Raw genomic sequence first — 15,111 nt, forward strand, 5'->3', positions numbered from 1 at the left:
ATGTTGACAGAAGCTCTCCCATCAACATAAGGCTGTCTACACCAGGAGTTAGTTAGGTCAGTACAACTGCCTTGCTCAGGGGTGTGGACATAAGTTGCTAGTGTAGACCAAGCCTAAGTAACATGTTCCACTGATGGTCATCCAGGTATCCTGATTCATAGTATAAGGAATAATTATAATAGTACTTTGCATGACAGATCTTTGAAAAAGCCCTATGGACTACTTTTCTCCACCCTTACTTAAGCGTAGCATCATACTCCATGAGTAGTCCCACTGAAATAAATGAGGCTTCTTGTGAAGTAAGGTCCTACTCAACATGAATAAGATCTGCAGAATCTCACCCAAAGCGCTTAATAAAACATTTGCATATTTCTTAAGAGTTTTCCCAAACATTCTGGATCACAAATATGGAAAGTGCCACCCAACTCTGTCCTTTAAAATTGTCATTTTGTTACTTAATAAAATGACAAAACAAGAATTAAAAAAAATTTAAACTCACTCAAATCTAACAATTCAATTTTGTAAATGAAAAGAATGACTCGTGTATGCAGTGTTGGTCCCAGGATATTAGAGAGCCAAGGTGGATGAGGTAATATCTTTTATTGGAACTACTTCTGCTGGTGACAGAGACAAGCTTTTGAGCTACAAAACTTGTCTCTCTCACCAACAGAAGTAGGTCCAATAAAGGATATTACCTCATCCACCTTGTCTCTCTAAAAATGACTGGTGTAAGTTCTGAACATTGTCACTAATAGGGAAGATGATGGCAGATTTCTTCTGCAGCTCACTGGGGAGAAGCTGTGATTCTAACTTCATTTAGTCACAAACCATGGTCATCTCATTAACATGAGATGTTTTAACATTAGCATTAACACAGAAGTAGTCAGAAATCCAAAAATTCAGTTCTGTGTTGTAGACACGAACAGTGGTTAGCTAGCTAAGAAGTGACGTACACCTCTACCCCATATAACGCTGTCCCCAGGAGCCAAAAAATCTTACCGCATTATAGGTGAAACCGCGTTATATCGAACTTGCTTTGATCCACCAGAGTGCGCAACTTCTCCCCCCTCACCCCCCCCGAGCGCTGCTTTACCGCATTATATCCGAATTCGTGTTATATCGGGTTGCATTATATCGGGGTAGAGGTGTATTACCAAACAAACTTTCAGTTAACATAGTTTTACAAATGTGAGGACTGCCCTCCCAACATTGGAATAACGTTTTATAAACTCTGAATCCATATAAACTTCAGCCAAGGGAGTCTGTTCAGTCACCATGTCAACTTTAAACATTTACATGGATGTCATTCTTGTTTTACTCTCGAAAAAACTTCTGGCTGCTCTGCTATTCCGCTACAGCTTTTTCACGTTTATCCATTTTGCACTGTATCCCGACAGGAGACTGGCTAGTTACTTCTAACACACCCTTCGGGAGCATTCCAAAACAAGATGGATAAAACATCAAAAATAATAGAAGAAAATGTACGCAGAGCTTTTGCAAACTTAATGCAGACACTTAGTTTACATCACTGAGCAATGGACTATACAATGCATCTCATGTGGGGCTGCGAGGGGGGAAGGAAAGAAATAGGATGGCGGGCATGCTATGTTTTTATCAATAAGGCATATGTCAAAGGGGACAGGCTGATTTCATTACTTCTAAAACTACCTGTTATAAGAGGATTGGCCCAATACCTAAAAGGTTCACTAGAAAGCTTCCCCATTGTCAGAAAGTCTCAGAAGACTTAATCCAATGTCCACTGAAGTCAATGGAAAGATGCCCATTGACTTCAACTGGTCCTGGATCAGACCCAGATAGAGTACTATAGCCTTTGACTCTCTCTTTGGAGAAGGGAAAGGTCCTGGGAGCCTCATCCCGTAATGATCCTCTTCTGTGCGGTATTAAGGCTACTCAATGGACACCCCCTTGTAGGATTCATTTCTTCACATCATAGTCATTAAAAATCCTACCTAGAGCATACACATATGTTTATTTCATTTGGAATCAAACATCTAGTTCAGGTCCTTTAAAAAAACGCAATAGCTAGTAAAACAGGAATGCAGACCAATGCAAACAAACATGAAATAAAACCCATGTCTCCAAAGACAAGCACAATATACAGTATGCTTCATTTTAACTTCCAGTGGTAAAATTACAATGCTGTTGTTTTAACAAGCACACATTAATTACATACAGACAAACATGCCCATTTCTAACTTTCCCTGTGGAGTATAGCTTTAAAAAAAAAAGTTTCTAAAATCAGCAAGTTTCAACACTTTTTAGTTCTCAAAACTGCATTTTCACATGATTTTTAACTTATAAAACACAAACCCTGCAATATTTATAAGACATAAATGACCAATAATCATAAATGGCACTAAAAAGACAATTAAGTGACAGGTGATTGTGAATATAGACTATCTGTACAATTATTTTTATTCGCTTTTGTGTTTTAAAGCCACAGACACTACCTCCTGGTATAAACCTATGTGAAATCAGTAACATCCAAGAAACCACCTTAGAATAGGAACTTTAAATATAAAGAAGAATTTTGAATGCATGAAACTTTTAATAATTGGTTTTCAAGGAAGTACATAAATCAGGAATTCTTTAAATAAATAAACCACTAATAATTTCAGAGTTAGATGATTGATTTTGGTGGTTAACTGCATTTTGTAATATCCTGAAGGACAAGTTGGAAACAACTTTCATTTCTTAAACATAACCTACGGTTTGACATTTATCTCATCTACCCTCTTCATCTGAAAGGGAAAATGTGCAAGGTGGTGTGCAAAAAAACCCAACAAACCCAACTCACATTCCACTTTGCCTCAGTGAAAACTTTACAAAGACTTCACATTGTTGTGCTAATAGTCAAAAATTCTTGGCACAAATGTCCATTTATTGCCATTAAATAATGTACTGAAGGTCACAAGACAGTTACAGGACGAAGCTGTTCCAACTGAGTCTCCAATGCAATTCGTTCTTTGTGAACTTCCTGGAGCACAGAGAAAAAAAGAAATGCTATAACTTTTGTGGCACCCACACATATAAAGCTGCATTATTAAAGAGTAGTCTAGTAACAGCTGGCATTTACTACAGATCTCATACCACTTACATCAAGCTTTATCGTTTCAAGGCACCATACAAACGTTAGACAATTAACCCTCACAACAACCTACTGAGATAAGTAGAATTATTCCCTTTTTACAGATGGGGAAATGAGCAGAGAGAGGCCAGGGACTTGCCCAACCTGGCCAATGAGAGGAAGAATGGCCCAGTGGTGAGTGCACAGACTTGAGACACCTGGGTTCAATTTCCTGCTCCAAAACAGACTTCCTATGTGACACTGGCATGCTACTGTCTCTCTCAGTTCCCCGTCTGTAAACTGGGGATAGCAGCACGACCTGACCTAATTGGAGTCTTGTGAGGATCAATACATTAAAGACTGTAAGGTGCTCAGATGTGCAAATGGGGGGCATATAAATACCATAGAGAGAGTCAAAAATGTAATGGTGGCAGGGTGTTTGCTATTAAAACTTATGAGTGTGACATCCTTCCCCAAGGTCAGTCCACTGGGCCATACTGCCTCTTTTTACCTTGCTATTGAAGGTTGCATGCTCACCCCTGGTAGGGAGAGTCTGCCTTGCACTGCTCCTGAGAGATCCTTGTAGACAATTCAGGTATAGTGGTAATGATAAACTCCTATGTGGAATCATACTGCAGTCCTGATCCAAGGAAGGTGGTTGTAACATGGGACGTTGAGTGAGTGGGGTGGGATGTGAAGCTAGGAAAAATATAGCATGGGGATTTCTCAGGACTGTGACAGAGATGCAGAGGAATGCTAAAGGAAGGAAAGAAGGTCAAGGCAGGCCGACTCAGTGGCAGCCCACTGCACTATTAGGTAGGACATCAGGGTTCAGTTTCTGGTCCTGGTCTCACATTTCCAGACCATTATAGAGCTGGAAGTGCTGCAAAAGGTGGCACTTTCAACCCGGTAGGGAAAAGCAACAGCAGTCTCCTCTGACTGATTGGCAATCAGTGTTGATGGTCTCTGAAAGGATTCCCAGTATGTTCAGACCTGCTTACGTAGAAGTATGATAGTCTATTTAAGTGACATGAAGCTTCAGCAGAAGAAAAATGAAGGAATTTATTGACTTCATGACTGGACAATTCAAAAGAACAGAATTTATTTTTATCAGGAACTTACCAATTTAAATACGCCAAGAAGTTCTCAAATACAAGCCAATGGATAGCGTTTTAAAATCACTCTTAGAATCTCATCTAAGGCAACAGTACAGCCAATACTTTGTATACTGAATGACTGAACGTAAGAAGCTAAACAACAACTGATCAGGACAAAAAACTATGGCTGAGTTCCTCTCATGCGTGAGGAGACAGAATTAAATGCTCTAGGAGCATTCAAAAGACAAGAATTATCATTTAAACTGAATTCAATCGACAACACAGCCCTTTGCACTTAGGTTACGCATAGGCCACTCACCCCTAAAGGTACAGCGTAGCCACTCTTTCAAAAGAGTCTGGAAACAAAGCAGTAGGTTTCATCTATAAAGAGGAACTAGATCCTTAGCCAGTGGTGAAAAACAACCAATTGCATCAAGCCTTGTAATTGTGATATTCAATGTGTTCCTTACCTTCAGTTGCTGCTGGAGTTCACTGTTCAACCTGGCTAGCACCGCATTGGCTTCTTTGTTTTTACGAATAGCAGTCTGAATAGCCCTCTTCTGTTTGGAAGACTGTCTGCTGGAGATAAATACAAAACATTTCAATGAAAAGAGCCTCAACAGTGACTGTGCCCAGGAGACCAGACATCCACTTTATGTACACGTGTACTGAACCTTTTGATCAAAAGAAAAAGATACAAATTTACAAGAAAATGTAGTAAATAAGTGTTGTTGACTGAGTGATTCAAAAGCAAAATGGTCTAATTTTTTAATCTGAACCATCGACCTATTTTAGGCCCATTTCAATTATTTTATTTTCAATGTACTTGTATTTATTGCAATATCCTTGCTAATTATTGTTTTCAAACACTTAATGGGGGTTAAAAGGTCACTAATGGAAAATGTACAGAACATTCTATTTAGAAACAATTTTACCTATTTTACCTATCTTTTAATTATTTATTATTAAGGACATCTGCATGAAAATAAAATCTTTGCTTTTTCAAGAGTTTAGCTGCTTCTGCTGCTTTTTTCTACACTTGAAATACTAATCTTCCATTTTCATACCAGTCATTTCCAACATAGCTGATTGTGATGTCACACACAGAAATGAGTCTTCAGATAGATCAATTATGGACATTATTCATCTGTCCATGACTCTTAAAGAAACAAAGATTTGTTTAAATGCAAATGTTGCTAGTAATAAAAAAACAACAAGGAAAGGGAAATATGATAAATATAGGTTAGATAAGCAGAACTGTTTTCTAAATAGACATTTTAAAGTTGTACATGAGGTGTCAGCAGCTCTTTAATGACAACGTGATCTAAGACAGATGCATATTTAAACAGAGCACATGGTGGCAAGCAGTTGGGAAAAGCCCAAGTTAGCTCTTTCTCTGAACAGAGCGGACAGATGTGATCTTTGCAGTAGAACCTGTGCCTGTTTCTTATAATAGGTTGGTCCTTTTGCTATTATTTTTCACCTTTCCACCAACCTGTTTATCTACATTTTGCCCCTAATCAATCTTTAATATAAAATTAAAAAATAAAATAAAATAGATCAAAGCGTACACGTATCTCTAGTCTGTGTGGTCATTTAAATGTTTTGGAGAAAATACAAACATCTGCATCAGATAGGGCTGATTAGGGATGCTAGCACGTGTTGCAATTTTCCTTGGTTCCCCCTATATAACTGGGGCTCCAAAAACATGTACAATAACTCCTCACTTAACATTGTAGTTATGTTCCTGAAAAATGCAACTTTAAGTGAAACAATGTTAAGCGAATCCAATTTCTCCATAAGAATGAATGTAAATGGGGGGGGGGGGTTGGTTCCAGGGACATTTTTTTTTTTGCCATTCGGTACAGTACTATAGTTGAGGTACCCCTGCCTTACCCCACGCAGGCACAACCCACTGGCACTGGAACAATGAGGCAGGCAAGGAGGAGGCTGAAGGTGCTGTAGGCTCAGAGAAGCACGTTGCGCAACAGCAGCGGCAGCTTCCCCTACTCAGCAAGCACTGGGGCGGGGGGGGGCTCAACCCTCGGCCTGCCCACTCCACCCCTTCCCCCAAGCCCCCACCCTTAACCCGCCTCTTCTTCCCCCCTCCTCCTTTACTCCGCATGCCACATCCTCGCTCCTCCCCCCTGCCTGTGGCAATCAGCTGGCTTGCGGCGTTCAGGAGACAGGAGGGAGGGGGGAGGAGCGAGGACATGGCGCGCAGGCTCCCCCTCCATCCCCTGCCTCCTGAACACTGCAAGCCAGCTGATTGCTGTGGGCAGGAGGCAGGGGAGGGAGAGGGGAGGAGCGAGGATGCGGCACACAGCCCTCCGGAAAGCAGCAAGCCAGCTGATTGCTGCAGGCAATAGGTGGGGGGAGGAGATAGAAGGTGCTGATCTGCGGGGTCTGCCGGCGGGCGGGAGGTGCTGTGGAGGGGGATGTAGGGGAGCTGATGGGGGGCTGCCAGCTGTGGACAAAGCAGGCAGCCAAATAACGTTCTAGCAAAGCTTTGCACAACTTTAAACAGAGCATGTTCTGTAATTGAGCAGGGATGTAAGATCGAAACAACGTTAAGCGAGAGGACATTAAGTGGGGAGTTACTGTACTAGCATTCTCAGGCCATCTCAGGAGCCCTATTTTCTATTTTAATCTTCCAAGTTATGTAGCACTGGGGATGTAAATATTGTTTAAAAAGTTAACCGGTTAAACGATTAAAATTACATTGTTTAACTGAGGCAGCCGGGGCTGGGGTCCCTCTGGCGGGTGAAAGGCCACCAGGGCTGGGGCTGCTTCGGCTGGCAAGCAGCAGGTTAATGGGTAAGGTCGGTTAACAGTAATCCTAATGCTTATCGGTTAGCCTAGGTAGCACAGATTCAGGCCCTCAACAGCTTGATTGTACACGTATTGTGAAAAACTGACTGGATGACTCAGCTGGCCTGGTTTTGGCTCAGATTACCCGGTCCAAAATCATCGAATCATGGGGTCATTTAATCTCCTCCCCTGCCAAGATGCAGGATTTGTTGTGTCTAACTATCAAGACAGATGGCTAGCCAGCCTCCTTTTGAAAACCTCCAGTGAAGGAGCTTCCACAACATCCCTAGACAATCTGTTGATGAGAAACGGAGGATTTGGGCTAAGCACAGCCTTGTTTTTTTGCATACAACTTCAGCTGCAGGAAATGTGCAAACCCAAAGAAAGATTCAACTGCACTCATTTCACATATGAATCCTGGAATAAAATAAATTTGACTGAATACAGCCCTTTTCCCACTCCATCACTTGTGCCTGCATTACTGTTATTGGACTTGTTATTGGAGTCATGAAGACTCTTTGGTCTCGGTGATTTCAATATCTATGCTTTCAATTTGCACACTGGCAATAGCTGTAGCATGCTGACTCTACATCTCATAGCATCATGGCAATCACAAGATTATCCCAGGTGGTTTATGGCTCAACTCATGCTGACATTATACTCTTTTCTTTGGGATGGATCTAGAAATGAGCGTTAAGTATGTATTGTAATCATTTTCTGATCGATGTCTCCCCTAGGCTGAGAGTGAAAGCCTTACTTGACTCCTGTCAGCTTGGTAGACCTTTTTCTATATTTCATCCTCGGAAACTGTTAGATCCAATGAGATGGCAGAATAGAAGGGGGAAATATTGCTTTTCCGTGTTTGGGTCTCTCTTTGATGGAGTGGAACACTGATGTTGAGCAACTATCTATTGCTCAACATCAGTGAAGACACTTGGATACCACATACCCTCAAGTTAGTCGTACCAAAGGCGGCGTCTTAGAATGCTTGGGACTGAAGAGAAGCGATTAATCTGACCAGTTGCGTCAGAGAATTTTGGCACTCCTACACTATGGCTGAAGTGGTGGTGAAAGCAGCGTTGTTCTCCTCAGCCACTGCATTTGCAAAAACCTGACCAATGGTGGTGTTCAGTGTTGCGAATGCCTGTGTAACAGACTGTGTTGAAGTTTAGTTCCTGGCTGTGGAGAACTGCTATCTTATGATGATGACAAGATTGAAGGGATTTGGAGCCATTCCCTGCATGCTCATCTCCCGGTTGGTTAACAAGTCAGAACTGCCAATGAGTGAGCACAACTTCAGCAGCGTTATGCAGGCTTCAAATACCTGCTAACAGGGTCAACACAAGATCCCTGCTACCTTGTTACAAGGGGTAGTTGACTGGTAGCTTTTGTGATGTGGACACATATTTGTTGACTGAACCCATCAAGTGCATTTCAAAGAGTTCATTGTTCAGCTATCAGATGTTAACAATTTTTGGTCACTACTGACCTGGCGGCCTGCATTTGAACTGGCAATCAAGAGTTGAGGTCTGTATCTCATTACCAATGCCCTGAGTCATTCAATCATTAAATATGAGAATGAGGCAAAAAACAGTCAAGTCATAGCTCATGATGCAGCTTGATGTAGTTTTTAGGTGTGTGATTTACTTTTGGGCTGGAAGATGGGGTTTGACTGCAGGCAAGGAAGAGGTCACACTGCTAGTGGGAGTAAGCTCCTGGTTTTCCAACATCTGATTTTCGGAGCGGAATTTCCTACGGATTGGTTTGGATGGTGGCTGAGAAAGCAGAATCTCCTTTGGAGGAAAAAAACAAACAGATTCAGTTAGTCCTTAAATAAGTCAGCGTCTAAAGACATGCTAAAATGTTGACGTGGCGAAAGAAAGAGCTATGATGTGTGAATGCTTTTGACACAGAAACTGCTGAAGTATGGCCTAAGCTTTGTGCTCTTTCAATTTTGACTAAATTCAGTAATAACCTGCTTTTTAGAAACTGCATTCTGTCATTTTAATATTAATTTTCTATATTTGGAGGTTGGCTATTTTTGTTGGTGTGTCTTGCCCTCCCTCCCTTCAATTGTCTTGCATGCATTACTTCTGTTTTATCTTAATTTGGACTGTAGGCTGTTCAGGGCAGGGACTGTCCATACAAATGTGTGTACATGCGTCTGTGTACAGGTAGCATACTGGGGCCAGAACTCCAACTGGGGCTTCTGGCCATTATCAGAATATAATAATTAAAAAATTGTGCTCCGTGTAATATGAGGATTTTGCCTGCATACGTTGCCATCGTGATCAACACAGGACACCTTAAATTTCCCAGGAATGACCAATATTGATCGCCAGCTAAGGATTATAAAGCATCTACCCGTTATATGGCCTCATCTCATACCCATAGAATCTGAGTGCCTCACAAACATATCAATTTATCCTCATGACACCTCTGAGAGGTATAGAACTACTACCAACCTCACAGTACAGCTGGGATACAGTGTCAGAGAGACTGACTTACCCAAGGTCACACAGAAAAGCTGTGGCACAGCTAGGAATTGAACCCAGATCTCCTGTGTCCCAGGCAAATGCCTCAAACACAAGACAGGCTTCCTCTATCCTATGATGTCGGTCCCAGAAATACTTTCCCTTTTAGAGGCAGCTCCGAAACTGGCTTACAAAGACCTACATGTAAACCATCATTGCAGAATGAGTGCACGTGAGGCTAGGGATTTGTCATGGAGAAGTACATGAAAAGATGTGGTCAGGCTCAGGTAGAAAATACATTAATTTTTAATAAACAATGCCAGAAGTGCTTTCATTATTTTAATTAAAATATCCTTGATTTTGCCCAAAACTTTAACAACACTGCAGTATCAGGCTGTTATAATATTATTATTATTATTATTATTATTATTAAGCTTAGCTTTCATAGCACATATTTCATCTGTAGATCTCAAAGTGCTTTAACAAAGAGAAGCCTGTAGTATCATCATCTTCATTTCACCAAGCAAGAAGCTGAGGCACAAAATGATAAAGTGACTTGCCAAAGGTTACATAGTAAATTAATGGCAGAGCCAGGACTAGAACCCATCTTTCATTATATGGTCTAGTGGTGTATTCACTGGACCAGGCTACCTTACTTTCTATGTCTTAGGAACCAATTAATACAATACAAATAAATTAAACAAAGTAATACACCTTTAAATGACCCAGTGAAGTGCCCAAAAGGCTGCAATATGTAATCTGAGTCAGCAGAGGGCTATTGTGGGTGTTTTGCAATAAAAAGTAATTTAAGGCCATGAACAGAGTTAGCATTATGAGAGGGTAGAGTCTCTAACATTCCAAAATCCCACAGGGTTCCATGACTACTTTAAAAATATTTAAAAGAACCAACCAAAAAAACCCACAAAAAAAACAGGATCTGTTGCACACCACCCAACATGGAAAGCCACTTGTCTTAAATATGTGGAATACCACAGTCAAAATAATCACATGGCATTGTATAATTAATGTATTTGCTTACTGCTTATTAAAAAAATTTATACCCAGGCTGAGAGCAATTACATCTACATACCAGATTTTCACAAGATATTTGTGACTATACACTGTTTTGCTTGTTTTCACAATGGAGATGGGTCCCTTAGTGTTTGTTAATTGAAGTGAGTGAATGTGGTCCTCGTGTAAGTTGCTGGTTTAATAGTGTTAGTGCCTGAGTCCCCCACTTACATAGAGAATGGCTGCAGTGTGAGTCATTGCAATGGAAGCTCCCCTACCCTGTCTCATTAGCATGCCCAAATCTAGAAAGGGTAGGATCACCACTTGGGGCAGAGGATAGTTCAGCCTCGATGCGTATTCAGTCCTGGGCCTCCTATGTGGCTGCCAATAGTGATGTTGGTTTTATGAATGTGGACACCAGGCTGCTAGAATCTGAAATGAGACCAAGAGCTCATTTCCAGGACCTCACTGAACAGCCATCAAATGGTAATATCTGTCAGTCAGTATTGCTGGCATGAGCTGGATTTCCACCACTAACCTTTAGAAGAAAGGCCCAGAATCTCATTTCCAAAACTCAGTCCTCTGGTTCCCCTTTGATTTTTTTAAATAATTGAATAGTATCTATGTTTGCCATTTAATTGAACAGGGTAGCAGAAGAGTGTAACTATTATATGGTTATAGATCTGGAGTTAGATTGCGCTTTGGGGCCTCACACTTGGCAGGGTTGAATAGCTCTCTCTGAAAATGTCACGTGAGACGACTAGGGAACCTGTGTGTGATTTCTACATGCTTGAATGAGTGAGAGCTGGGGAAATGCAAAATACACAATCTCTGTTAGTATGGCAAAAAACAGCCAAACCTGGATGTCAAAAAGCCCCATTTTCATGAGTGCTATTTGAGGGGCTGATACATTCCTAAAGCCAGACAAACAGAAAACACAGAGAACCTTACTTGGCAGGATGATAGGGAAGTCAGTCCTTTTGAGAACAAAAGAAATTTGAGTTGCACAAACTGATCCGAAAGTAGTTCTACTATCCTGTAGTTTGTTTTGGGCTGAGACAATACCACCAGTGCTAACTCAACTTGGAAACTAGCCTATAAGAAGTTCGTTGGTTAAAGACAGACACATTGAGCCTGCCAGAAGGTGCCAGGCAGATAAGTTGTGAGTATCTGGTTAAAAACACACCTGGATAAGACACTGATGACAAAGCTAGCTTTTTAAGGTGCGAGTTAGATGGACTTTTCAGCTATGTCCTAGGCAACATCCCATAATTGTAATTAAGCTTCTCACCCTCCTAGTGACTGGGGGAAGAGTCTCAGGGATCTCTCTAACTACTGGTTCTCTCTATTGTGTTTTTCTAATAAATTTGCTTTCACTTAAAAACTATCTGCATGTAGTTTGGGGAAACTGTTGTGCTCGTTTGGAGAGATGAGCACTGCTGGTTGTTCTAGGAGGAAGGAAGCTGTCTTCTGAGCAGCAGTCACTGGTGCCTAGTGCATTTGTTGGTGCCAGAGTCCCCACTCAGTACATTCGTCCCTTCCTCAATAAAAAAGCAACACCCAAAAGGAGTTCAAAGTGTGTGTGTGTGTGTGTGTGTGTGTGTGTGTGTGTGTGTGTGTGTGTGTGTGAACCTGAGTGAAGCATCAGGAAGATGCACATGGGAGAGGGTCCAACCCCATAAAAAAATTGGAGAATGAGGAAGAAAATTGAAGAGATTAATTCCCTGGTAAATTCTGGAAGAGCAGCTGCAAGTTCCTGCATTTTAGGAGATGATGGCATCTCAAAACAAGCGTTTTATCTCTAGACGTCAGCTTTTTTATATGGAATGCTCTGCTATAAAAAACTTCCTAATGACAAGTTAAGTTCTATTGATAAAATAGTTCCTGAAACGGACAAGTAAATGCTCCATAACCACTGGGCCCTCCTGAAACTTACAGTTCCCAGAGGCTCACTTTGCCCTGCTGTCCCCCTACTCCCATCCAAAACTCTCCCCATCTGTGTCCCGCTGCCCCCATATCACTAAGCTGTCCCTTGCGGGGGATGGGGGGGAAAGGAAGGAGGGCTGAAGTTCTGCAGAACAACTCTGATAGATACTCCTGCCTCCTCTTTCATTGTACTGAGGAGGAGGATCTTCAGGCCACTGCTGCAGATCTCCTGCAGGCCTGTGCCCTGGGGATACACTCCAGGAAGCTGGGGTGGGTGGGGCTAGTGGCTATTTAAGGCTGCCAGTTTCAGGAGCCCAGCTACATGTGGTCAGCTCTATAGTGGGCTGGGTTGGCTGTGGCTATGCTCTCTCTGGCTTCTTCTCTGCAAAGCTGCCTCTGGTGGCTAGAGGTCATATGGGTGACTGAACATCAGGAGCAGCTGCAGCATCTGGCACAGGAGCTACCAGCCAGATAAACAGGTCATGGTGCTCATCTGGGGAAGAAACATCACTGGGCAGGGAGAGGCAGGGAGTACAGAAGGAAAGCGGAAGAAAGCCCACTTTACCACCTGTGGGGGTGTTTTAACAGCTCCCTCTCCCACCAGACATCACCCAAACTTTCCCGACTCTCCTACAGGCCACCTAGACTCTCACCTCCACCCATGCATCATGCAGCTCCGTCCCTTTCAAGAACACCCCTCTGTGGCAGCATCTGGTACCACACTTTGCCGTACACATCAGCACTAAATAGACACTACGTAATGTCTGTGCTACATTAGTACTGGTGGAGTATTACTGGAGATCTTAGGCCTCTAACTCCTAATTAACAACTGCCCCTACTACTGATCTTAGATGGAAAGGACTGAGGTGGCAGCCAGAGTGATGGCTCAAAAGCAAAGGGACAAAGGGGTGTGACCCTAAAAGGCACTAGGAGGAAAATGACATAACCCAGTCTTTTGGAGTCAACTCCTTCTCTTGGTTCGCAATAACCGGAATGTGTTGACCTTCCCGGCACGGTGCAAAGCCCAACTTTTCAGGAGAGCTACCAAAGAAGCAACTGTTGTTAGGGGAAAACATACAGGGGAAGAGGAAGTTGGGGGCTTGTTTGTTTTTGTGGTGCCTGATTATTTAGTACACATTAGGGGGTGTTTCCTATTCCCAGCATTTGTCAGAAGCACCTAGAGCATTCAGAGAGGTGCCTCTTGTTGTTTCATAAATCTAAAGAAATAAATAAGCCAATGTGGGCACAGGGAAACTTTAAAGAGCATGGGTGAAATCATGGCCCCACTGAATTCAATGGCAAAACTCCTAAAGATGTCAATGGGGCCAGGTTTCACCCCTGGAAAATGCAAGGCTGTAGTTACAGCATATCTATTTTATATGCCTGCAAGCATATAAAACCTGTAATTCATGTTTTAAACAAAGTCCTGCAATTCTATGCATATTATATAAGAGATCCTGAGCTCTAATAAACTGGTGTACTTATGCTGGATCCTTAATGTCAGATTTTTAAAATGTTTCATGTTGGAAGGGCTGGAAGGAAATGAGGACCAGACACCATTGATCTCTTCTCCCCAATTCTTTAAGGGCCCGTGTGTTTATACTGTAAACAAATGGCAAGTTGTTTTTCTTAATGCACATGTACTGAAATGTGGATTGAAAGCTTTCTTAATGATTTATCTGAGCTGATGGTGGATGTCACATGAGTCCAATTCCCCCTGGTGACCTGACCTCCAGAAAAAGTAAACATGTAAAAATGTAACCCTAAACCTCAGTTTAATTGCTTTAAAACTTAAAACAACTAAGGTCAGTTGATGAAGCCAAAAAGATAAAGGTAGATCATTCAACAACGGCATTAAACATATTGGCCTTACCTTTCTCGTTGGGCTGCTTTCTTCTGTCTGTGATGGAGCTCTATTCATCTGAGGATGTAATTCCATCTCAGATACTTGTTCTGTCTGTAACAACAAATCAGTCACCGCTACACCCAGAAAATGACTAGCAGTCATGTACAATAAAGACAATGAAAGCAAACACTAGACACAAAAGGAAAGTTACTTTAGCAATTTAACTCCGAGGGGGAAAGTTATGGTGACAGCTAAGTGAATGACACAAGTCTTTTGTATATTTTTAATTAAACCATTTCCCCCCTTTATTGTGATAAGAAAACAAGAGAAAACTTTTTGTGAAAAGCTAAAAACGGCAACGTCTCTGAACATAAATGGCCTGCTACCCAGGAGTCTTTTCTAGGGTTTGGTTCCTACAGTATAGCACATAGAGCTCTTCCATTGTGAGAAAAGAAAAGCCACAGCAACAACTACGAAGGTCAGGGGTGCAAACTGTCACTGGATCCTGAAGACTCCAGTTGAAAAACGGAACAAATAGGAATATGAAAATATATTGAGATCAAATGATATTCAGTGGGAGGGAGGGGTTTACAGGGGAGCCTCTGACTGTGGGTGCTAAGGCCTAGAACAAGAAAATGGGAACTACCGCAAAAACTGTGATGATGTCACTTTATATACAAGATATAGAAAGAGACAAATCTACCTCCTTCCTGTCCTAATCCAGCTCCAAATAGAAAATAATTGCAACAGTCAAAGCATTTCCAAGGAAAAGTCCTTAAATGTATCAGGCTAGGCTGAAAATTAAAACAGGGGGTTACTGCACTACAGCACACTCACTTCTCCAAAATGGTTTATTTC

The 15,111-nt window shown here is 41.8% G+C and overlaps 1 protein-coding gene across 9 annotated transcripts in view; it reads right to left on the reverse strand.

Moving 5' to 3' along the window:
- Window positions 1-625: 625 nt before the first annotated feature.
- Window positions 626-15,111, reverse strand: part of REPS2 (RALBP1 associated Eps domain containing 2) — a 113,310-nt gene continuing 98,824 nt past the window's right edge. For 6 of the 9 annotated variants that reach the window (XM_034756161.1, XM_034756127.1, XM_034756152.1 and 3 more), the window contains 4 exons: window positions 14,281-14,364; window positions 8,644-8,789; window positions 4,656-4,764; window positions 626-2,998 (listed from right to left, as the gene is read on the reverse strand). In XM_034756161.1, the coding sequence (XP_034612052.1) occupies window positions 2,930-2,998; window positions 4,656-4,764; window positions 8,644-8,789; window positions 14,281-14,364 (408 nt within the window). In that variant the 3' untranslated portion in view covers window positions 626-2,929. The remainder of the gene's footprint in view (window positions 2,999-4,655; window positions 4,765-8,643; window positions 8,790-14,280; window positions 14,365-15,111) is intronic. The other 3 variants (XM_034756180.1, XM_034756170.1, XM_034756144.1) reach the window with 1 other exon arrangement.

The sequence above is a fragment of the Trachemys scripta genome, chromosome 1, assembly GCF_013100865.1.
Source record: "Trachemys scripta elegans isolate TJP31775 chromosome 1, CAS_Tse_1.0, whole genome shotgun sequence".
Classification (NCBI taxonomy): Eukaryota; Metazoa; Chordata; order Testudines; family Emydidae; genus Trachemys; species Trachemys scripta.